Raw genomic sequence first — 25,092 nt, 5'->3', positions numbered from 1 at the left:
GGCGAACAGCTTGCAGTATGAGTTTCTGGCCTCCTACTCCTTCCCCACTGTGTGTGGATTATTTCCTGTGTCGGAATTGCTGCCGGACTGCGTCTCTTGTCCTACCCAGACATGGGCGTGGGGATCCCTCTCTGTCTCTGGGGATTGTGGAACATACAAGCCACCATTTTACATGTCACAAACCTAGTCTAGGGCTGATGTGGGGGGTGTGGACTCAAGCCCAGTTTGTCTGGGTACTTCACAGAACCTTAGAGTTGTGAGCCAGCCCCAGAGCAGAGCCAAGAAACACCCCTGCAGTCAGTGGTCAGCGCGGTAATCAGCTTCTTCTTGGGCCTGGGACGGTTTGATCTGCAGTGCTCAGCTCCATGGGTTCTGGCACTTGGTCAAATCAGGTGCCAAGCTTTGCTGTGAAAGAGCAAGTATGTATCTGACAGGACCTGGCTGGGCTGCTGAGCTGTTCTGCTCCGTCCTGTGCATCTCAGGGGAGAGCGGGACACTGTGCCCCAGGGAAGCTACGTCTCTCAGCACCAAATGGTCTGCCATGTCCCTTACCACCGGCGCTATACTTCTAGTCCAATCCTGTGCACACAGCCATGTGGCTCTCGAGCCCTGAGGGAGTGACCTGAGCCCTGGGACTCGAGAGTCTGTCTCTGTGTTATCCTGGACAGTCTAGGGCCATTTCTCTGCAGAGATCTCCCTGAGAGTCAGAGATACATGGAGTCTCTCTCTCTCTCTCTCTCTCGAGGCATTTGAACTCGGTTGTTGCGTTTTGGAAGCAGAGAGCTTTGATTGCCACACGTGTGTCTTTCCCTCCCTGCTAGGTTGGGGGTACCTCTTTTATCTCTAGGGAGGGCTGTTACGAGGGCATCGGAGTGAAGTGACTGAGGTCAGTGCCACTGGGGGTCAAAGGTTCTCCTGGCTCCTTTGAACTCTCCAGACCCTGGACTAAGCACACTCAGGGAACCTTCCTGAGGAGTGTGCTTCCATGTGTACACACAGGATTGTGTATACTTGTGCATATGTTCGGGCATGATTGCTCCTCACGGTGATGAGGATCCTGCTGGCCTCTTCGGACATCTCCTCCCTTTGCCGTGAGGATGGTACTGCCACCCTCTGCCACTGGGGCTCAAACCACAGCTGTAGAGCAAGTTTGTGCTGTGCCCTGCAGAGGCTCCTGTCCTGAACCCACGTCAGGGCATTCCACGCCCTGTGGCTGGTTGGAAGGGATAGTGCCCGGATGTGGCGATTAACTTGGTGGTCTCTGCATTCTCGCGGAAGGGCCTCTGCTGAGTCTCTGGATCAGGGCTCGGAGCAGGGGCTGCAGGCAGGTGGTCTTGTCTGCCCCCAAATGGTGCCATCTGGAGATCTGGAGGACTCATCCTGCCCTTGGGCAATGTCACAGGGGCCATGTGGCCATGTCTCCTCTGAGGCTAAGGGACAGGCTGTACTGTCCTGGTGCATATGTCTGCTCCATGGGACTGAAATCTGACTATCACCCTGACACAGAGTGGGGAAAACCCAGCCTTTTGCCTCTGCTTTCACCCTTTTCTCTGCCATGAAGTCCCAAGTCTCCAAGCTGCCTGGCAGCCCTCGGTGCCTCTGCGCAGGGTTGGTGCCACCGTGACCCGTGCTCAGCCGGCTATGCTGCTTGTGTCTTGCAGGGCCGCTGCTCCCGGGAGAACTGCAAATACCTACACCCACCTCCGCACTTGAAAACGCAGCTGGAGATCAATGGCCGCAACAACTTGATTCAGCAGAAGAACATGGCAATGCTGGCCCAGCAGATGCAGCTCGCCAATGCCATGATGCCCGGGGCCCCGCTGCAGCCCGTGGTGAGCCCCCAGGTCTGGGTGTGCGGGTAACTCGGGGTGGATGGGTAAGGGACCCCTTCCCCTTAGAGTGGGTGGTGGTTAGACAGCATCACAGATGCTTCAAGCTCCCCAAGCTTCAGGCATTTGTCTTTCTTGTTTCTGGCTTGGGAAAGCACTTCTATTTCCACCTTCGAGAAAATTCCATCCCACAAAGAAATCTTTGCTGTTCTTTGAAAGTTGAATTGAAAGCATTTCCTGGGAGGTGTCTGCAGATCACAGGTGTAGTTATACCAGACCTTGGACTTTCTCACACTTGTGTCCCCATCTCTCCTGAGCCCTGCGGGCAGGAAGTGGTGGATGTCTGCTTTTGTTGAGCTCTGAGGCTGCCTTTTGGAGGTGCCTGGCGCTAACCAGCTCTGCAGAACGCTGCCAGGCTGAAGGGGCTTGTCAGGGCTTTGTGCCACTGTGACATGCAGCATCAGTACCCGAGAAAGTCTGTTTTGGGGGCTGAAGTGCACGCGTGCATGCTAGTAGATTCTCTTAACATGCTTCAAGGTCTGAACTTGCTCTAGTCAGCTCAGAAAGTAGGGAGGGGGCTCCTTATTTTTTCGGCAATTGAAAGTTCTCAGCACTCCTGTTTCAGAGAAGAACGTTGCAAATCTCTGCTGTTTTGTTTTTGTTTTTGTTTTTTTTTTATGGGGGTTGTAGTGGGATGGTGCACAGCTGGTGATGCTCAGGGTTGACTCCTGGCTCTGTTCAGAAATTACTCCTGGTAGGTTCAGGAGACCGTATGGGATGCGGGCATCAAACTTAAGTTGGCCATGTGCAAGGCACGTGCCCTCCCTGCTATGCAGTTGCTCTGGATCTCTGTCATTCTAACCCGATCGATCTGTTCTATTTTGGGCTCAGTTAAAACTTCATCTGAAGTCTATTTACTGCCATGGCTGCTAATTTCGCTGTCAAACAGCAGGATTTCTGCTTCATTCAAGCCCCTTATTGTGACTCTTGCACTGAAATGCAGGACTCGAGTTCCCATGTACTGAGCAGACTGTCAGATCTGACATCTTCCTACTCTTCCACCGGCCACCTGCCATATCTTTGAGGCCGGTCCCTCCCAGCAGAGTCCATCAGGAGCCTGTGGTTCAGGGTCTTGAAACTCACACATTTGCTGCCCTCAGCAAACCTACCACCGTGTGTCGTGAGGTTTTTACTGGAAAATACAAGACGTTTCTTCTGACTGATTTAGGCTCTCCATTGTGTGTGCTTCCCTGCTTGACTGAATAACTGCCTGACTGTAGAGTCCCTCAGACACCCTGAAAGTCAGAAGTGTGAGGGATTCTGCCTGCCTGCCTGTGGGACTGTGATGAAGATTGAATCTTGGGGCATCTCAGGCCCAGAACAGCCACTCGTCCACTTTCCAGAAAAGCAGTCCCTACTGGATGAGATACAGCCCTGCCTGGCAGGTGACCTGGGGAGGTAAAGCTCCAGGAGATGGAGTCACCGGGACCCCAAGAGCTTCTCAGCATATTGGGCTATTTTCTCTAAAGTTCAGAGTCTAGGGGTGTTTCCTCTGTAAGGAAAAAGGAAGGCAGGCTGAGGGATGCCAGAGAGGAGTGGTGCAGATATGAGCTGGTGAAGGTCACAGGAGGTTCATGCGCATGGTGTGATGCTCTTAGAAAGTTCTTTTTCTCTTTCACCTATGTCTTTGGAAGAGTGAGCATTGCTTATCCTAGCCGAGAAGTTCATTGAAACAGCAGAGTGTCTCTTGAGAGAGAGAGGCCAACACTTTGGCTGTGTCTCAGTCTGTCCTTGGAAGGAGCCTACAGATGCTCCAGCTCACAGGTCCCCGGACATATTGTGGCTGAGCGGACCTGCTAGCAGAACTCTGGCCTAGCAGCGCCACCTGGTGGCCGTTAAGGGCTTCCACACTTGAACTTGACCTTGGTGTTGTGCCATCAGAGACTCCCTGATGTGACAGATTCCAAGGTGCCTAGGATAATGCCAGAAACTCTGATATTGCCTTTTGTCTCCTTCCAAGGACACTGGGATCCTGTGTGTGTGTGTGTGTGTGTGTGTGTGTGTGTGTGTGTGTGTGTGTGTGTGTGTGTGTGTGTGTGTGTGTATCCAACAAGAAGCTGAGGAGAGATCTTTGTGTGAGCTTTGCACATTCTTCAGTGCAGTGAAGATCCCATGACCTGTGGCTCAATATTACTTAGGGTCCTGCTGCCCCAGAATGAGAGACGGGCCTATGGTCCCAGCAGAGGTTATTTGTTTAAGTGAGCGTTAGTTCAGTGGATGAGGAGAAAGTGGGGTGATGAACAACTATGATGGCCCTGGGCTGGCTCCTTAGAAGACGCTGTGGCCTGACATGTTGGGGCTCGCGGAGACTGGTTCTGCCTCACACACCACTTTCACAAAGGCAAACTTGGGCTCACCCACCCTCAGAGGTATTCCAGATTTACAGAGAATGTGAGAGTTTCTCATTCTCACACAATCAATGCACACAAGGGTTAATTCGAGAAACATTGATTTGCTCTGTGTGCCAGCCCCGGTGCTGTCAGTTAAGTATTGTTTTTTATCTGTATTTCCTTCATTAGACTGAAGATTATAACCCTTGTTGGCAAGACCAACAAGGTTCCCATTCATTGCTTTTATTTTTATTTGAATGTTGGACCACACCCTGCAGTGTTTAGAGCTTAATCTTAGCTATCCAGTCAGTCAGGGATCACTGTCTAGCATGGCTTGGGGAACCATATGTGGTTCTGGGGATTGAATGTGGCCCAGCAGAGTGCAGGACAAGTGCCTTACCCCACTGTGCTGTCTCTCTGGCCATCTGTACGTTTGGGGGGGGGGGGTGGGAGCCACACCTGGCAGTGCTCAGGAGTTAATCCTGGCTCTGTGTTCAGAAATTGCCCCTGGCAGGCTTAGGACCATATGGGATGCCAGGGATTGAACCCAGGTTCATCCTGGGTCGTCTGGATACAAGGCAAACTCCCTACCATTATGCTATCACTCCAGCCTCCATCTGAACCATTTTCAAATGAGTCAGGGGTCTGGAATACTCACTGCCTTACTGCAAGGGTTACAGCTTCTTACTGGAACTCAGAAAGTTTTTATTCAAATACTGCAGAACAGAAGGAAAACAAAAGAAAGTGTCCTTTCAGACACACAACACATATTAGAGAAGTGGATGAAATGAGTGGGTCAAGAAAGGAAATAACCTTCAATCTGTTTTGCTTCCTGACGTCTATTTTTAGAAAATATATAATGCATTTGCTGGTTTCAGTGGCAAGGCAAAATAGTTTGCAAAGCCATTAACGTGAGAGCAAAGTTGTGTAGGGGAAGTGCTTGCTTCTGCCAGCTGCAGGAAATGAGTTCCTAGCATGGGTTGGGGTTCAAGGGAATAGTCCAGGTGCCTAGATTGAGGTGTGGAGGGGAAGAACAGTGATAATATAATAGCCCCTGGTGGCTGGGACATGTCTCCGGGCTTGTTCCCCAGGAGTAGTTTACACATATTGGCATGTATTAATCATGAGAAGTAAATTTCTATCCTAAAAACTACTTCTGACAAAATACAAAATTGATCTCCTAAACACAACAAAACCATAATAGTGCTTCCTTTTCCATTTGGTAGTGCAGCAGTCTTGGACTGTCTTCTGTGTTTCTGTTGGAAGCATCTGTGCTGGCTCCCGGCAGTTCTGTGCCTCCTGGGGGGACTGGACTTCCGTTTCTGTATGGGAAGCAGTGGGTCAGCAAAGGTTCCTTCTGCTTACCTATGGCCGGTGCCTATCCATAGGGATTAGGGCCATAGAACCACAGGGGTTCCAGAAGAGACATCTACGATCTCTGTCACCCCAAAGGTTGATGGGCAGTGTGGCACAGTCTTTAGGTGGCCTGTCTCACCCAGGACAGCGGTTACTAGGTCTCAGGAGCCAGCTCTGTGTCATCCATATCTTCTAGCTTTCCAGGCTACGCTCATTTTTTCCAGAGGCAGCTATATTTCTGGGTTTGAGGAATATGACCTGAGTTCATCCATTGCCCTGCTCTTTATAAAGAGCACTGATTGGACATTTACTCCCCTTGGTCCCCCTTATCTCAATATATCTTGGGGGATCAAACAGTGACAGCATAGGCAGAGAGGGAGTGCAGGGCCTAGGGGACCAAAGCATGTGCCCTGTCTGCTGTCACCAGCACCCTCAGACACAGCAGGACTGCATCATTGGCACCAAGTTTGATGACCTTGATGGAGTCACATCAGACAAACCAGGGTCATCACATCAGCATCAAGGGGCATGTCGTCTGACAGACTAAGAACAGGGGTCATCCAATCATAAGAACTAGGACCAGAGGCATCCAGACAGACTGGAGTTTTGGCTCTGGCAGCCGTGGAGGAGCTCATCACAATCTGGTGTTCTCCACAGAGGCAGCTTCCCCGGGGTGGCCTTAAATGCCTCCCTGTGCCTCCTAGGAATGGAGCCTGTGGATCAAGGTGGCAGAGAGGTCTGATGGTGGAGGAGGCTTCCAGCATTGCACAGGGAGAGAGAGCTGCCTGCTTTAGAGAGAAGCGAAGCAGCCACCCAAAACAGAAGTCCAGACAATACCGTACTGTTCCTGCTTAGCCAACTTCTGGATCTGGTTTCTAAGTCTAGAGCTATACAGCTGTGGGTGAACCCCACAGGCTGACCTATGCTTTCATAATATCTGGGTAGTAGTATTGATTATCTGCCTACTGGGCAAATGACATGGCTTACGGGGAGCCAGAGCAGTGGGATATGGCTGACCAGCTGAGTAGAAGAAAATGCTGCTGGCAAGTAGGCGGTGTTTCAGGGCTCCCAGGATAGTGGGGAAAGTGCTGCTACCTGCCTTCCAGGCTTTATGTAGATTCCAGGTCAGGGACAGCAATGAGGCACAGGAGCTGATATTTTTGTCAGACAAAAAGTGTTTGTAATAATCAAGTGTTATGATATACATTTATGAACTATTCATTATTTTACGACGTTGAATTTTATTGGTCCTCTGGTCTTATTTTGTTAAAATGCTTTTCTTTCCACCAGAAAAATTTTAAGTCTGACCCCCTGCTTCTGCATAATTATAGTGGATGTTACTAAGCTTCTGAAACCTACCTACAAAATGGGCATCTGCAACGTAGCGTCCCGGAGAGCAAGCAGATTGTCCCAGCTACTTCCTCTTCATAGATCGGGATTCTTGGCTTAAGAACCCTTTCCTTAAGTGCCTAGTCAGAAGGTAGGGAACTTGCACTGATCCTGCAGTGTGTCTGAGAGCACCTGAGAGTTAGGCTGTAACTCCATGTTGTGTCTGGCTGTATCTGACAGGCAGACTTGCTACTCTGTGTTGTCGAGGTGTATCCAGCGGTCTGACCTGTTGCTCTCATGGCTGTATCTGTCTCTCTAACTCTCTGGCTGTATCTGACAGGCTGATCTGCTCTTATGGTGTCTGGGTCTTACTGACAGGCTAACTTGCTCTTAGGATATCTGGCTATATCCCACAGGCTCACTTGCTATTCTCATGATGTCTGGTTGTATCTGACAGGCTGACCTGCTGCTTTTGTGGTGTCTAGTGTATTCAATAGCCTGACCTACTCCCATGGTGTCTGGCTGTATCCAGCAGGTGCCTAGCTGCTCCATGGTATCCGGGTATACCCTACAGGCTGACCAGCTGTTCTCATAGTGTCTGGGTATAACTAACAGGCTAACCTGCTGCTTTCATGATGTCTGACTGTTTCTAACAGGCTTACCTGCTGCTCTCAGGGTCTGGCTGTATCTGATAGGCTGACTGGCTACTCTCATAATATCTGGTTGTATGCGTCTGGCTGTACAGAGTCCACATCTTAGTTGGACCCCTAACTGACTTCCCATTTACTTGTGTTCTTTGGGGGTTCCTGGGGAACCCATCAGTTTCTGATTTTTGTCATTAGGATGCTGGACTTTGGGTGGGCACTGGCAGAGCCCCACCCTCACCACTGGAGATATCAAAGCAGTGACATTTGTCACAAGCTGCCTGGCCTGTTTCCTGGTTCTAGGTTGCGAGAACCCAGTGTGTGACACTGAGAGGACAGAGTCCCCCACAGGAGGCTCCTGGCACCAAGCATCACGTTCTTTCCTCCACCTCAAGGCCCAGGCAGGCTAACATTGTCCATTATCCCTCAGAAGCAAATAGGAACTTCTGCCCCACTCAGCGGCAGGGTTGAAAACAGGGTTGAGGGGCCGGTGAGGTGGCGCTAGAGGTAAGGTATCTACCTTGCAAGCGCTAGGCAAGGAAGGACCACGGTTCGATCCCCCGGTGTCCCATATGGTCCCCCCAAGCCAGGGGCAATTTCTGAGCACTTAGCCAGGAGTAACCCCTGAGCATCAAACAGGTGTGGCACCCCCCCAAAAAAAAGCCAAAAGAAAACAGGGTTGAGGGTTGCAGCAAAAGCTCTGTCCCGGCATCACATCTGGTCTTCAAGTCTGCCAGGAGCAATCCCTCAGCATTGCTGGTGTGGCCCCAAACCAGAGATAAGACTGCATTGTGGGACGCCAGGCGCCATGTCTCCCTGTGAAGAGGTGTTGTCTGCACCAGCTGGTGCCAGAGAGAGCCAGCAGGGCACAGGGATGTTGGTGGGAAGTGGGGTGATTCCTGCTGATGCTTCAGACAGGGCTTTTGCGTGTCTGGGCAACACTGGAGGATGAGCCCATGCAGCCTTTATTTCTCCATTGATGTTGGATGTGCTCTTCCACATTCTTGAAGCTTCCAGATTCAGTATCTAAGCAAGTCAAGAGTTCCTGCCTCCCACACCCAACATCAGTGTCCCTGTGCAAATGTTTCAAAAGAGGGATTTGTTGTTGTTGTTGTTGTTGTTGTTGTTGTTGTTGTTAATGAAGAAACATCTGTACCCGAATAAGAGGAAAAGATCCCAGTTCAGTGCAGGAGGGAAGATTCCAGTTCAGGGCTGTGGAGGAGACAGCAAAAGCGAGTGTCTGGCCTAGTCCATGCGGCATGTTCACGGTGCCTTTTGTTTTCTTCCCCAGCCAATGTTTTCTGTTGCGCCAAGCTTAGGCACCAATGCATCAGCCGCCTTCAACCCCTACCTGGGCCCTGTGTCCCCGAGCCTCGTCCCAGCAGAGATCTTGCCGACAGCCCCCATGCTGGTCACCGGGAACCCAGGGGTGCCTGTGCCTGCCGCCGCGGCTGCTGCCGCCCAGAAGCTGATGCGGACAGACAGACTGGAGGTAGGAGCACTGGGTGTCCATTCTGGGGGATGCCTGCCCCCCTGGGTGGGGGTGCCTGGGGTGCGTGTGTGCTTCTTCCTGCTGCCGCCGTAAGAGAGGGAGAGCCAGGGGTGACCTAGAGAGCTGCAGCTTCGTATGTGGGAGCCTGTGTTCGTGGACCAGAGGGGTGTAGTTCCTGGGTACCCCTGTGTGTGGCCCCAAAGCAAGAGCATCAAAGACAATTCTCGAGAGCAGCACTTTGGTGCCTGTGAGTCCTAGTGTTGGTAGGGGGACGGTGAGGCCTTTCTTAGATAGGCCCAGCTCCTGCAGCCCCTAAGGCTTGACAGGCCTGAAGGTTTCAGGGTGATGGTAGAGAAATTCCCAAAGCAGCCAGATGAAGTTCCAAGAGTCAGCCAGCTTTATCTCATGGTCCTTACCGCCATCTACATTTCCTCATGTTGCTTCTATGCCAAGCCTTTTCCAAGGAGCCACTTCTCTGCTCCTTCTCTGGCCCTCTCTGCATCTGTCTCCCTTTCAGCTGTTCTCCAGGCTTCCTGGTGGACTGACTCCCTTTGCTGATTCTAACTTTCCTTTTTATCCCCTCTTCCCCTCCCCTCCAAGCAGACTCCTCTACCTGCCCATTCCAGGTGTGTGGGCAGTTCTGATCATTCAGGTAGGAAAAACAAGAAGTTTGGGAAGGGGATACTCACAGGTGCCTGAGCCTTTTTCTGGAACCCAGATATAGGGTTTATCATGCTAACCACCAGGCTGGGCACACTCTGGGGTCACAGAGCCAGGATGTTAGGGTACCTCTGTTTTCCCAATTTTCCTGTGGTGGTGATGATGTAAGTCCCTCCAGAGTTAGGAATGAATCACTATTGTGGCAGATGGCCTTGGATGCTTGTTGACTCCTGACATGCAGAGGTTTCTGTTACTGGACTTTGCAGCCTGCAGCCTTTCAGTCAAAGTGAATAAAGGACGAATGGTGGCTCTGTGACTCCTACTTCCATCTGTGATTGAAGTAGCACTGTGCTCTAGCCACCACAATCAGGCATCTGCAGAGGAAGCACAGCATCACGGCCTGGTCCTTGGTAATGGCCTTTAGGAGTGTGGGGTGTCTGTGGAGGACAGGGGGTCTTGTAGGCTGGTGTCCAGCTGCTGAACATAGCCCTCACAGGCAGGATGGGGCCAGTCCAGCTTCGTGTGGCTTTGAGAGGTTTCCTGACAGAAGGTACTAATGTGGGCTGAACTGCTACCTAAATCCGATGTGTCAACAACACCATTAAGAGGCCCACATTGCTGGCTTTGCTCAGGACTGAGGGCAGCAGACAGCAGCTTTGGTAACCTCTGGGGTGGTTACCTGGGTCCTTCCTGCAGATCTCACTGCCCACAGATGGATGAAGCACGTGGCATCACTTGCTCACTTGACCCCTCTGGGGACATCATGGCCACTACATGGAGTAGGGACAGAAGCTGTGGGCATGATGCCTATGCCAGTTCAGACCCGTGCTGAGGTGGCATTGGACAGCAGGGTAGGATTGACTTGCATCGAGTACCTCCAGGTGCCGAGCAGGAGTGCTGCATGTTGGACACTTCATGTCCTCGAACTGACTTCAGTCCATACCTGTCAGTGACAGAGAAGACATGTGTGATCTTGGGGTTTCCCCACTGCCCCAACCTGAAAGGCCCAGACCTTGTTATATGGGGCCTCTGGGAAAACAACTGCTTTGGATTGCCTCAAAAAGAGAGTGAAGCAAGTTTCAGATAGTCAAGCCATCAGTTCTGCTGGCCAGCCCCAGGCAGTCAGAACACACACCCGCCTCTTGGCCAGTGTTGATGCCTTGGAGAGCCTGGCCCATGTTTTTAAGGGCTCTGTCCACAGTCTGCACCCTCAGAGACAGGGCTGGCCTGTGGTGCAAGGTCGTCCAAGCCCCTTCCCTTCTTAGAGTTGGCAGGTTCCTGCTCCCATTGCCTGTTCTCAACGCTGCCATCCCTCTCTCTGTCAAAGCTGGGATAAGTCACCATACATGACTATCTTGGCACACGAGGATCAGTCCAGGGATGAGCCAAGGCTCCGACAAATGACAAAATCTGTGATTAGAATCAGCAATTACAAAGAGTGGCCAGGATGGTGATTGTTGGCCCCTGGTGATTTCACACCTAGCATTAAGGTTCTTTCTGCTCAGGGACTCAGCTGAGGGTCCTGATTCAGGCTCTGAGACACCCAGTCCCTCAGTCCTGGGGCACAGAGGACTGAGTCCCTCTTGGAAGCCAGGCATTCAGAAATGTGACACTGAAGTGGCTAGTGAGTGGCTCATCTCACCTGAGCACTTGATGCATCGGAGCAAGAAGGATGCACCAAATTCAGCTGAGTACCTGAAAGTATTGAAAGTACGAATTTGGGGGCTGCTAACAGGCTACAGAAAGGATTCTTTTATATTGTCCACCTCACAGATGCTGATTATGCATGCTTTTTTGCAGAAATATGTGCAGATGCATAAGAAGATGCCCTTGGCAGTAGCATCTGGGCTCTGAGGATACCAGAAGCAGCCTTGCAGCTGCCCAGGGAGAGCAAACATTCAGGCACAGCCTTGACAGCCAGCATTAGGCAGAAAGATAGTGCAAGGAGGGAATCTACTTTGCATGCAGTTACCCTCAGTTCTGTCCCCCACACTGCATGTCCCCTTGAACATAGAAGTGTGCCGCCGAAAAGCCTCAAAAGAAGGAGTCAAGCAGGTATTATAGAGGTTACAGCACTTTCATTTAAAGCAGGCAACTTCAGTTGGATTTTAGCGCCACATTGTACCCTCTGAGCAGAGTCAGGGGTGAGGCCTGAACATAGAACCAGAAGTGATCCCTGAGCCAAGGACTATCCCTGAGTATAATCAGGCGTGAGCCATGAGCACAGCCAGGAGTGAGCCCTAAACGCAGAGCCAGATGTGAGCCTTTTGCACCGCAATTGTGGCCCAGTATTCCCTCTTTTTTCTTCCCTGCAAACCAAGAGTAGAATCCACACGGACACCTCAGGATGGTTCAGTGAAAGAGCCTCATGCATAGTCACCGAGTGAAGTCAGCGGCACAACTGCCCCACTGTGATGTCAGGCAGCCCGGAGTGCCATTGCTGAATGGCAGTGCTGTCTGTCGCCTTGGAGAATTTAATACTGAGATGATTGGGATCTGCATGTATAGCAATTATCCTCTGAGCCACTGCTGGCGGGTGGTGGTGGGGGGTCAGCATCCAGCTTTGTCTGGGACTTCCCAACTGTGGAGCAACAAGCCCTAATCCTGACTATGCACAGGAACTCTGGCTTTGCCCATCTGGAAAGCTCCTTCATCCGAAGCCATCTCCTCACTATGACTTCGAGTCACCAGGTGTCACCAGGCACCTCGTCATTCTTTGTTTCCAGTGTTTGCTGAGAGGGATCAGAGGGCTCCCATGTCTCCTTGCCTTTTCCAGCCAGGAGAAGCCTTGCCCGAAGTTCTGGAACTCCAGAAATAGGTGGTTGAGAGACCTTTCCAGCATTGGCATCACCCATCTGTAGCACCCTGTGTCATTGGAGGTGAAGTTGCACACCACCGGCTTGGTCTTTTTAGTTCTGCACACATTGGGGGCTGTGTGCAGAATTTCTCCTGTGAGTTTCTCCCCTGAGTTTCTGGTGGGGGCCTCCAGGATTCTGATTCCCGAATGGTAGTTGAGTTGGCTTTGTGCTGAGAAGGTACCACCTCAACCAGTGTCTAGGAGCTTGTCTTGGACATCTTGTCTTTTTTCAGGGCAAGTATTTGGGCAGTATGTGGGGACCATCAGAGATCTTTGGTCATGTTGGCTACATGACGGAGGCTGGACAGAGCATCCAAGGCTGTTTCTCCAAGTCTATGAGAGCAACTGTGAGGCTCTCTCCTGAGACTATCTGTCATGTGTCACTGCATGCCTACCTGTTTCCAGGCATGGATATGTGATACCTGGCCTACTCAGGTTGGTCATGGACATGAAGTTAGGAGCTGGAGCTGGTCTTCTTATCTGGCCACTGTGTCCTCAGCTGGATACGGCCTTGCTCCCCTCTCTGTTCCTGTGCAGTCAGTGAGGGCAACTGCCCCTGTGCGTCCATAGGTAGAAAACAGTCTCTAGATGCCATCATTGCTTTTATCCCAGACGTGACTTCTCTCGACATCCAACTAGCCCAGACAGGCTCGGTTCTGTGACACCCCCCCAGGGAACAGGTGTGTGTAGCCTGTCATACCTGCCCTGTCTCATGTTCCTCCTGGACTTGCCCATTGTGCAGAGCCTGAGAGAGTGGCTGTTGTGGGCACCCCAGGTTGGGTCAGTGTGGTGAGACAGCTGCTAGCCCCAAATCCATCTGTCGTCCATCGTCTTCATACAGGGTTTGCAGACCCGATGTTTCCTGTGCTGCCCACATCAGGGCAGGAAGACGCTGATCCAGGGCTAGCACCCCTCAGCACACACCCCTCAGCACACCCCAGCCAAGACTGTCTGCTGTTCACCTGCAACCATGTGCTCTCCATCCTTTCTCTTCTCCCAGTGCTCCCCTCTTCTTGCTTTCTGCCCTGTGCTCCCCTGTTTCCCTTCTGTACCCACATTCCTGTGTTCTCCTTCCCTTTTCATCTTCTCCTGCCTCGTGCTCCCTTTGCTATCTCCCCATGCTCCCTGGCCTATGATCTCATTCCATGATATCCACCTGTACCTTCCTCCCTGTACTCGTCTCCATGTTGGCCTGTACTACCTGCCCTGAGCTCACCGCTGTGTTCCGTCCCACAGGTGTGCCGGGAATACCAGCGAGGCAACTGTAACCGCGGGGAGAGCGACTGTCGCTTCGCGCACCCGGCAGACAGCACCATGATCGACACCAATGATAACACAGTGACCGTGTGCATGGATTACATCAAGGGCCGGTGCTCCCGGGAAAAGTGCAAATACTTCCACCCACCTGCACACCTGCAGGCCAAGATCAAAGCCGCCCAGTACCAGGTCAACCAGGCCGCCGCTGCGCAGGCAGCAGCCACCGCGGCCGCCATGGTGAGTGCAGAGGGACAGACAGCGTGGCCCCCATGGCCTGTTTCCTCTCCTTCTCTGAAGGGGTTTGTTCAGGATCCCAGACAGCTTAAGAGCAAGTCCCGGGGCAGCCCCACCGCCCCTTCTCCTGCTCTGAGCCTCCTGCTTTGTGAGGACAACAGCCACCCCACCCACCCCAAGCAGGGCCCTGTCACGGAGGCTAGTGCCCCCTCAAGGCTGGGGTAGGAGTGCAGTCTCTGGCCTTACCTACCCAGATTGTGGAAAGGAGCTGTGCCAGTCTTTGGAGACTGCAGTGATCTCCCTCTCCATCCATCCATCCATCCATCCATTCATCCAACCATCCGTCTGTTGTGGGCTGCAGCGAGTGGGCCTCCAGGCTAGGCCAGGCCAGGCCAGGTCAGAACCAACAGCCCCACAGGGCCCTCTTGGTGGGACCCATGGCTGGCCTGACTGGGTGCCCACACCATTGGGCCACACTCCCACCCTAGGAACTTGCTCTGACATGATGGTTGGGCTCCAGCCCCACAGTGTTCCCTCCCGGTGCAATCGGTGTCTGTTCATGGGTCCTTGAGCAGGAAAGATGGAAGGCAGCTGCTCTGCTCCTCTCCCTACCCCCTGCCTCCCCGCGAGGCCTCCCACCCTCGTGGGTGCACCCCACCCCACCCTGCCCCGCCGTCCGCGAGCATGCCCAGTGTCCGTCGTGACGGCCTCCGATGATTGGTTTCCATTTGTTTTTCTCCCCCCCATGCACTGCTGTCCCATGGCGCTCCTCTGCTTGCTGTTTATGTTAATGCGCTTCACCCCACTGGCCATGCACCTGCGCTCGCTGCCTGCTAATTAAGACTCAGTCGGCTGTCAAATCACTGAAGCGACCCCTCGAGGCAACCTTTGACCTGGTACTATGACCTTTCACCTTTTAGCTTGGCATGTAGCTTGGACGGTAGAAAACGAGATTTTGGTTTTGGTTTTGGTTTGGTTCCGTTCTCCCCACCCCATCCTACCCTACCCATCCCCACCCCGCGCCCCCTTTTTTTTTTTTTTGACTTTTGTTTTTGACTTGATTTTGAAACCAGAGGCTCCTTTTTCTGTGCTCAAGTCATTAAAGTGACAAGGAAAAAGAGTGGGAGTCCGGTCCCAGAAGAATGCCCACCCAAGGCATCTCTATGGCTGCTGCATTCTAGAACATTCTACCTGCAGCCCTGGGACCTTAGTAGGGGGGTGGGTGGAGGTTCTCCGTGCATCCCTGCACTGCTGCCTTCTAGAATGTTCTCCCATGGCCCTTGGGGACCTCTCTGTGTCCTTGTGCTGGTGGTTTGGCTGCGGCCGAGGAGCATCGCGAGTGTCAGAGACAGACCCCTGCATGCCGGGCTCTGCATGAGGGCCGGGGCCAGGTGGGCACGGCAGACTGGCCGGTCTCAGTCCCGTGGATACTTGCTGTGCTTGGGCTTGAACGGCTGCCTCCTGCAGCCTGCCCTTGAGCCAGAGCTTTCCAGGAAGCCTCAGGCCCGGTTCCGCCCGGAACAGTAACCGCAACTCTTTCTCCTGGCGGGGCGGGCTGCTAGGTGTTTTGGGGTGGTGCCGCCTTACAGCTTTGACCTTGCCTGTTTGGGGAGACTTTTGTTGATCTCCACCCTGCCCTCCCCCTAGCTCAGATCTCTGCGTCTCCAGGGTCCCCCACCACTGACATCTCTCCTCTCTTCTCTCCCATCCTCACTGGCACTTGTTCTGATGCCCGTTCACGACACAGGGCATTCCTCCAGCTGTCCTTCCTCCATTACCAAAGAGGCCTGCTCTTGAAAAAACCAACGGTGCCACAGCGGTCTTTAACAGCGGCATCTTTCAGTACCAGCAGGCTCTGGCCAACATGCAGCTACAGCAGCACACGGCGTTCCTGCCGCCAGGTAAGTCAGCCGAGGCGGCCACAGGGCAGCGGGCAGTGGGCAGCGTGGCGCCCATTCCCGCCACTACCCTGGCCAACCCTCCGCTGTGGCTGTCTGCAGCCTGGACAGACAGGACCTGGGCAGTCCCCCGGCTGTGCTGTGTGTGTGAGACACTCAGAGCTCCTCGGCCCTTCCCCACTGTCCATCTGTCCAGCTGCCTGGTCACGTTCCTGCTGTCCAGCCCCTTTGCCCTTCCTGGAGGCCGCTTGAATCCTATGAAACGAGCCCTGTGGCTTGGCTGACCATGTCCCCATTGAACGGGGTGTCCAGGGTGGAGAATGAAAATCTCACCCAGCTCTAAAGCACTCACAAACTTTGCAGGTCCTTCCAGGGCCCTGAGCCTCTAGTGAGCTTGAGCTCACCTGGGTCCTGGATGCTCCTGGCAGGGCCTTGGTTCCTCCTCCGTGTGGCTGCACTTGGTTCACCTTTATCACCCACACACACTTGTTCTAGAGTCACCCCAAGGACTTGGAAGCCTGGATGCCCCAGTCTGGAGCTCAGGCATTGCACAAAGCTCACTGAGTAGGCACTCGGCTAGCCAGGCTGTTCTCTGCTCTTTCCCTATCCTAAGAGGAAAACCAAGTGGGTGGGTGCAGAGCCAACTGCGGCCCTGCCAAGGAGGCTGGGTCTCAGGGTCAGCCCCTTCGTGTGGGTTGTGCTGCAGGCCACCCACAGGCCTAATGAGTTCTGAGTTGCCTGCTGCCCTTTTTGCCACTTGTCCCCGCCTGCCTCAGGGAAGCCCCATGTCTCAGCTTCACCGACTCAGAGCTGGAGGGCTGCATGCTTTGCCAAGTGTCCCCTGTTTGTTTGTTTGCAAGGTTTAGGCAGGGCTTGAACTCAAGCCTGTAGGAGTAGGGCAATCTCCACTGAATAGAAGGGACTATTCCTAGCATCGCAGGTGGAGTCCAGCTTTCTGCTGCAGCCATCACTGAATGCTGCTTCCATGGAAAGGTCCTGAAAGGCCGCCCCAAGTGAACTTGGACCTCCGCTGCACCCACAGCTGCAACTGCCACGGCTACACTAATTTTTACATCTGCACTCACATCTGCACCTGTACCCACACCTGTACCTGCCCCAGACCTGTCTCTTTTCCCACACCTGTACCTTCTCCCAACTACACCTTCTCCTATATCTATACTTGCCTCACAGCTATACCTGCTCACACTTGTAACAGCCTTGTATCAGACACACGCTTGTACCTGCCCCACACCTACACCCTCTCCTACACCCAAACCTGCCGTACACCTATAAGTTCTTGCACACCTGTACCTCCCCGACACCTGTACCTGCCCCATACACACCAATGAGCCTACAGGTTCTTGCACACCTGCACCTGCCCCACATCTGTACCTTCTATACATATACCTGCTCCACAACAGTCCCTTCTCCCACACCTGTATCTATGCCTACACCTGTACTTGCCAATGCCTGTGCCTGTCCTATACCTGTCCTTTCTTGCACACTTTACCTACCCAACACAGAAAGTGCCCACAACTGTACCTTTTCCATACCTGTACCTTTTCCCACATGTGTATCTTCTCCCACACCTGTACTTGCCTCACACTAATACCTTCTTCTCCCGCACCAATCTCTGCTCACATTTGTACCATCTTACATCTGGTACTTCCCTCACATCTGGACTGCTCAACATCTGTATCTCACCTGCCCTGGTACTTTCACCGGTGCAACCCTGAGTATCACCACTGAGCTCCTGTAGTCACTGCAGGTTCCTAGTGGTCAAACTGTTGAAATCTCAGCATCAGTTGGCTCCGAGCATCTTTGTGTTGACTTAAGTTCTAACTTGACCAGAAATGGGGAAGAGAAAAGGGTGTTTGATCAGCAGAAAAATGGGATTATGGGTGGCTTTCTCAGAAAAGAAAGGTTCCCAGGTTTTTCTTTTATTTTATTTAAACTGATCCATATTGGGTGTTTTGGTTTGTTTTTTAGTTTTTTTGGGGGGCCACATAGGCTGAGCTCAGGCTTACTCCTACTTTTGCATCAAGGACTCATTTCTGACTGGCTAGTGTCAACTGTAAGGGAACGAACCCAGATCAGCCACGTGTAGCCCCTGATCCAGGTATTTGGCTTGAAATTTAGCACATTGATCTAATCAATCGTGGCAGCTCCAATTCGTCTCTCTCTGCAGTTTGTAATCCCTCTACCTTTGTTTTTTTGGTTTTTTTTGGGGTTTTTTTTTTTTTTTGGTTTTTGGTTTTTGGGCCACACCCTGCTATGCTCAGGGGTTACTCCTGGCTGTCTGCTCAGAAATAGCTCCTGGCAGGCACGGGGGACCATATGGGACACCAAGATTCGAACCAACCACCTTTGGTCCTGGATCGGCTGCTTGCAAGGCAAACGCCGCTGTGCTATCTCTCCGGGCCCTCTACCTTTGTTTTTAAATGAGAGTTATTTACAGTGTGTGGCCTTTTAAGTGTGTTTTAAACTTAGCACATTGACTAAGAACTTAGTCCAGCTTTCAAATTAGAGAGCCAGAGAGAAGCAGCCAAAGAAAAGAAGAGAGTTTAGAAGAAGTACTGAGAGCCAGAGAGAATTACTGAGTGGTGAAATTTTTGCATTCTTCAGTACAATAGGTTGAATAGAAACAGAAATAAATACGTGAAGCTCTTATAATTATAAAATTATAGGAAACTTCTTTGGATATGAATTTTGAAGATCATTAAATTGATAGTGAAATTTCCATCTGAGAAGATATCAGTTATTTTAAAAATACCATAAATCAAGCATTATAACTTCTTACCATAATAACATCTAAATTCAAACTATCCACCATATCTCCATGATAATTCATTCTTCTCTTTGTGTCACTTACCCTTCTCCTTAAAGTACTTTAAGCTGCATGCATCCTGTTTATATATCATCTTCCCTTTTTTTCCTGCATTCTTCATACAATTCAATCCAAAAAAAGTTCAAATTGTGAGGTTGAAGCAAAGTCACCCTCCAAAACAGAGTGTGCCCCATCTGTGTATGCCTCTGTCAGTGAGATTGAAGTATTCAGGTACATGCACCAGGGTTCCAGATGCTGAGAATGAGGAGGGGCCAACTCTGGGCACCCTCGTCAGAGAATCTGCCATGTCTGTGAGCTGATGTCAGTCTCTGTTGCTCAGAAATTGCCCCGCCTTTTTTATTATGTGGCCCCACAGCCTCATAACAGTTGGCTGGTAGCCCCATTCCTGCTCCATACTCACATAGGAACAGCCCCTCAAAATTATGTGTGTGATGGGGCCAGTGCAGTGGCACTAGAGGTAAGGTGTCTGCCTTGTCAGCGCTAACCTAGGACGGACCGCGGTTCGATCCCCCGGCGTCCCATATGGTCCCCCAAGCCAGGAGCGACGTCTGAGCGCATAGCCAGGAGTAACCCCTGAGAGTCACCGGGTTTGGCCCAAAAACAAAAACAAACAAACAAAAAAAATTATGTGTGTGGGTTTCATGGTCATAAGGACTCGGTGCTCAGGCCTGAAGCCATGAATGAGGAAGACATTAGTGAGGCAAACTCATTAGGAGCTTCTCTCTTTGTATAGCTAAACTTTGACCATGTTTTTTTGCTTTTTTTTTTTTTTTTTTTTTTTATTGATTGATTGGTCTTTGGACCACACCCAGTGGTGCTCAAGTTCTGCACTCAGAAATCACCCCTTGCAGGCTGGGGGACCATATGGAATGTCGGGAATCAAACCAGGTGCCTCCTGGGTCGGCAGCATGCAAGGAAATGCCCTACTGCTGTGCTATCTCTCCGACCCCTTTGGATGAGGCACCAAGGCAATGTTTTTATGGGTTTTTACAGCCTGAAAGCCATGAGCTAGCAGCCCCAGAGCCGGAGACGAGTGTGGTTGTATTTCTGACATGACCAGGCATGTTTCTGATCTGGTCTGTCCTGCTCAAGGCTGGGAACCTGTGACAGCAGAAGCTGAGAGCATCCCGAATACTGCTGTGTCCACTATGTGCCAGGTCTGAGGGAAACAGAAACAGCTCTGATGCCTGAACTAATCTCACAGAAAGACCACCTGCTCTGTGTGGGAGCGCCTGTGAAGATGATCAGGGTTTTAATCTGGTTTTAGGTTTAGTTTTGATTTTCTAAAACACCCTGAGGACCCTTTCCTGAGGACCAGAGACTTAGAGTGAGCCAGTCGGAGTCTCAGGACAAGTGTGTCCCTTCTGTCCCCTTTAGCTTTGTGCCTGAGGCTTGCTCAGTCCTGCAGGCCACAGCTCACTTCCCCTGCAGCTGCTGGAACTACGTGGCAGGAAGGAAACCAAGTGAATGAATGCGAATGTTTGGTCTCCTTCCACGCTGACAGTCCTGTGTGCTGAGCCTTCACTACCATCTCTCTGCCCACGGTGCCGCAACCTCTAGCTAGAGCTGGTTCCCTATGCCAGGCACACACATACCAAGTGCACCGCAGCACAGACAGATGGAACCAGGCCACGGCCAGACCAAGCAGCCTTGTGTTTCGTGAGGAGCCAGGCAGGCCCCGGGGCTCCCTCCGCCACATGCTCCCCAGTCACACGGCTTTCCCGGGGCGGGGGCGGGCGCGGGCCGCTGTGTTGGTTCCGTGCCATGTTGCTAGAATAACCGGTTTTCTTCTTTGTTTAAAATGAATTTCCTAATGACACGTGTGATGGGATGTTTTAATTCTCTTCCCTTTCCAAAATCCACCTTCCTGTCTTCATGCATGCTGTACAGGCTCAATTTTGTGCATGGCGCCCGCTACAAGTGTTGGTAGGTGCTTTCTTTCTTGATTTTCTTAACCCCACAGTGCCCCTCACAGCCCCCTCAAAATCCACGACTAATTGTCACTCGGACCCACTGGGCACAGCCACCCCCTTGGTTACTAATACCTGTCCATTAAATGCCACTTTCTATTTAATTGGTGGTACCCCACCCACGCCCATTCCCCTTTCGTTCCCTGGGATGGATTTTGATTGGACTCTGAGTTCTACTGTGTAGAAAGAAATCAATCTCAAGGGCTGTGCTGGGTTCTTAAAATGGTGGGTCAGCAGGCCTTGCCCCCCCTCCAAAAAAAAACCGTCCAAAGGGGACCGTATGACAATTAGGTTCGGAATGCCCATGAGCACTGGATAAAGTCCTCATTGTAAGCCTGTGTGTGTCGATTTTCCTGATTTGATGGTAACCAGCCTTTTTTTCCTTCCCCCTTCCTTCTCTTTCCACCCTGCACCCCCATCCCCACCCCCTGGCCCCCGTGGAATGTTGTCCTGCTTTGCGCTGTGGTTGCATGTCACTCGCTGGGGTGTCCCCCTCCACGTTGGCTTCTCGCTGTGGTCAATCCTTGCCCGCCCGCCCCTCTCCTCTGTCTGTCTCGCCATGGCCTTTACTGCTCCACATCTTCTGGATGTTTGCTTATATGATTTTCCCTCCGAAAGTTCCCATGGTGCACGGCGCTACGCCAGCTACTGTATCCGCAGCGACAACTTCTGCCACCAGTGTGCCCTTCGCTGCGGCAGCCACGGCCAATCAGGTTTGCTCATTTACAGCTTTGTTTCCTCTAGCCCGACTCTCACGCCCACCTGCAGGCTTTGCACACTGGGGCTGGGGATGGGACGGGGAGCCAGCAGCAGCGTGCCTGGGAGATTGTCCAGAAAGCTTCCAGTCATGGGGTCTCCGAGATGTCTCTTGTTGACCTGCACAAGTCTGTGTGGAGTAGAGAGATGCTGGGTGCCACTGGGCAGGGCCCTGGGACTCATTCACCCTGCTGAGATGATCTCTGTGGTCATACATGCCACAGGGAAGGAGATAACCTGTGTCTGGAAGTGCCTTGTTCATAGTAAGAAGCCGGTGATTTCCCTGTGTGACCTTAGCTGTAAAGCAGGTGTTGGCATTCACTTGGCTCTGGCTGGCATGTTCCCAGGTCTCTGCCCTAGCAGATGGGTGAGTCTGGCATGGCACCACCCAGGTGTCAGTCTTGGTGCTAAGCCAGTATGTCCTGCCTGGAGGTCATACTGTGGCTATCATACTGGTGTCCCTGTGCTGAGAGGGTGCGTTTTTGGGTGTCCAGTCCCTGGTGTCCATTTCCAGGTGTCTCTTCCCAGATGTCCATTCCTAGGTATCCATTCCCAGGTGTCTATTCCCGGGTGTCTGTTCCCAGGTGTCTCTTCCCCGGTGTCCATTTCCAGGTGTCCCTTCCCAGATGTCCATTCCTGGGTGTCCATTTCTAAGTGTTCCTTTTCGGGTGTCCATTCTCGGGTGTTTATTCTGGAGCTGAGCCACACATGTTGGGGAGTGGAGGAGCATCTGGGCATCAAGGCTGATGATCACAGCATGCTCCAGGCAGGGCTACTTGCATAGGAAAGGGGCTGGGCATCTGTTTTGGAAATGCAGGACTTTGAACGGGGTCCATTTTTTAAATTAGTTTGGTTTGCAGTCGGCACTTGTAGAAAATTTTTTAAAATCATAGATTCTATAACATTGTTATGACTGTGCTGACGCATGTGATATTGACTTGCCGGGTCACTACATCCCCCCAGTGTACTTGTGACCCTCCCAGCATCATCTGATCTAGTTATGCCCCAGGAGGTGTTGGGCAGAGTCACAGCAGAGGGGCTGGGGCACAGCCCAGCTTCAGAGGTTTCCAGGCTGAACTCAGGGGAGAGGATCTGCCAAGAGACTCAGTAGCCAGCCACACACAGCCTGCATCTCCCCAGGTGGGAGCCTCTGGTAACTAGCAGAGACTTCCAGGATCCTACCCATAGTGGCATTGACCCTGCCACAGGATGCCAGTCCTGCCCATGTGAGCATTGGCCCCACCCACTGGGAATCAGTCCCTGAAAGCCCACAGGGCCTTTAAGGCACTTGCAAATACATCCCAGGTCCATTCTAGCAATGCTTTGTTTACCTTGGAGCACCACAGAACAGACTGGGGTCATGTCCAGCCTCCTGGAGGCTGTGGCCACTGTGTGTTGTGGCATTGAGGGAGGAGCTGGGGGTAGTCTGTGTCCTCACAGGTGAGACTTATGCAGTATTGGGGTGGCAGGTGTGAGAAGATTGCAAGGGCCTTTTCTCATTATTCTGTGGCTGTCTTATGCATCCTCTAGGCAGAGCCTGAGAAGACACACACACACACACACACACACACACACGGGCTGTCCCTGCATACGCATGTGGGCTATCTGTGTACATGGACACACCATGCACTGTATTGTACACATGGGTTGCACATGCACAAGGACACACACATGCACCGTATGTGCATATGGGCTGCCCATGCATACATATACACACTTCCGTGCCTACACACATGGGCTGTGAGTTTTACATGCACCTGTATACTCTACATGCTGGGATGTAGATGCACATGTGAACACATGGGTCACACGGGTCATGTGTTTACATATGCCAGAGGAGCTGTCCATGTGCATGGACACACGTGCTGCACACACAAGCACACATGTGCTGCATATGCATACATTGCCTCCTCACCTCTAGCACTAGTTGTGCCTGCCCGTCTGCACAGGGCCCAGTGCCCCTTAGTCAGTTTGAAGCCTTCATACCTGCCCACAGGACAGGTAGGAAAAGTTCTGTCATGCCTGAGCACATGCCAGCTGTGTATGATGCAGGATGTCCATGGAGGGCGGCGAAGGGCTTGGCTCTTCTTAGCCCAGACTGGGTCTCTGGTGCAGGTAGAGGCCAGGCAGGCCTGGTCTATGGCTTCTGCCACATCCTAGACAAGAATGTGGACACCTCAGTGGGAGATGGCATTTAGAAGAGTCCCATAGTGGAATCAGAAGCCATAAGTCCAGCACCAAACCTGCACCTGGACTTTGGGAACCAACTGCAGAGGGAATGCCCAGCTCCAGCCTTGAGACCAGGTGCCTTCTGGCCTAAGAATCTCCCTCCAGCAGTCAGGGGCTCTGGGAGCTTCTGAACCATCCTTGGCAGCTCCCCTAGGGTCATGGTATGGGTGGGGTTAGACCAGACTCAGCTCAGGTTCTAGTTGGGGACCCTGCGCACAGGCAGGTGAGCCAGCAGTGAGTACCTCCTCGCGCCCCTGCACTGCATGGCCAGGCTTTGAGCATCTGGCGGATGCCCCCATGCTGGTCCTTGATGCAGGCGAGTTTTACCCACAGTCCCCTCCGGGCCTTGCTCAGACTCAGCTGTTCCGTGAGCACCATCTGATTCTGGCCTCAGCAGAATTTCCCTTTTCCTTAAAAACGTTCAGAATTGAAATGTTCTGAGTCTTGGTGGTTGGCTTGCCAGGTTGGGTCGCTCACAAAGGTCTCTGTTTCATTTCCCAGATACCCATAATATCTGCCGAACATCTGACTAGCCACAAGTATGTAACCCAGATGTAGAACTCTCACCAGTAAACAGTAAGTGCCACGTACGTCTTCACTCCGCCTCTTGGCATTTTCAGAGAATGCCATGATGGGGACTGTAGTTGACATCTCTGTCTTGATGAGGCATGAGGAATGCACCATGGAGAATCTCGAGGCTTGTTACTGTCACTTGGGGAAATCCCATTTCTAAATCAATTGAGAGCCGACTTGTACGAAGAGAAAGGCACCATTTACCAAGGCAGGGGGCATGTATAGTGACTGCTTTGTAGAACATTCTTGCTGGGCACAAGCTTAGGCACGCAGAGTTTGGTTCTCGCCCACATACATGTGTGTGCAGGGACCACACAGCTAGCGCAGATCACCACGTTTCAGGAGCCAGTGTTGTTGCTAATGAAGAAATGGCTTGAAAGCTCCATGGCAGCCAGATAGCCCCAACAAATGTTTTATCCCAGCACCACTGGCCTTCCAAACAAGTGTCAGTCACTTATGAGGCACTTTCTATTGTTGGACAAAGAGCCATGGCACAGAAACCACAGCTGGTCGAAAAGGGCTGCTGCCTAACCATGGACATACTGGGCCTGTGCCTTTTGTGCCCCTTTATTTGTCTGCCCCAAGGAGTCCCCTTGATGGACTTTGTAGGTTTGGGCCCTCTGGACTCTTCATGAAATCTTGCAGCTTTTAGCACTGGGCTCTTGTTCTTAAATGCCTACAGGCTTTCAGCTCAGGAGCCCTGATATGAGTCTTTTTGGCTTTTTTTTTTTTCTTTTGGGGGTGTGGTCCATACCCAGGAGTGCTTAGAA

The 25,092-nt window shown here is 52.0% G+C and overlaps 1 protein-coding gene across 17 annotated transcripts in view; it reads left to right on the top strand.

The window, feature by feature from the left end:
- The window catches only part of MBNL1 (muscleblind like splicing regulator 1), a 92,172-nt gene that overhangs the window by 63,152 nt on the left and 3,928 nt on the right, over positions 1 to 25,092 (top strand). For 4 of the 17 annotated variants that reach the window (XM_049776247.1, XM_049776248.1, XM_049776249.1 and 1 more), the window contains exons 3-10: positions 1,662 to 1,844; positions 8,840 to 9,040; positions 13,794 to 14,051; positions 14,891 to 14,944; positions 15,796 to 15,949; positions 20,685 to 20,720; positions 21,383 to 21,477; positions 24,251 to 24,325. In XM_049776247.1, the coding sequence (XP_049632204.1) occupies positions 1,662 to 1,844; positions 8,840 to 9,040; positions 13,794 to 14,051; positions 14,891 to 14,944; positions 15,796 to 15,949; positions 20,685 to 20,720; positions 21,383 to 21,477; positions 24,251 to 24,307 (1,038 nt within the window). In that variant the 3' untranslated portion in view covers positions 24,308 to 24,325. Of the gene's footprint in view, positions 1 to 1,661; positions 1,845 to 8,839; positions 9,041 to 13,793; positions 14,052 to 14,890; positions 14,945 to 15,795; positions 15,950 to 20,684; positions 20,721 to 21,382; positions 21,478 to 24,250; positions 24,337 to 25,092 lie in introns of all 17 variants that reach the window. The other 13 variants (XM_049776252.1, XM_049776251.1, XM_049776257.1 and 10 more) reach the window with 13 other exon arrangements.

Source organism: Suncus etruscus, chromosome 7 (genome assembly GCF_024139225.1).
Source record: "Suncus etruscus isolate mSunEtr1 chromosome 7, mSunEtr1.pri.cur, whole genome shotgun sequence".
NCBI lineage: Eukaryota > Metazoa > Chordata > Mammalia > Eulipotyphla > Soricidae > Suncus > Suncus etruscus.
The sequence above is the reverse complement of the archived record's forward strand: the minus strand, read 5'-3'. Positions and strand labels throughout refer to the sequence as shown.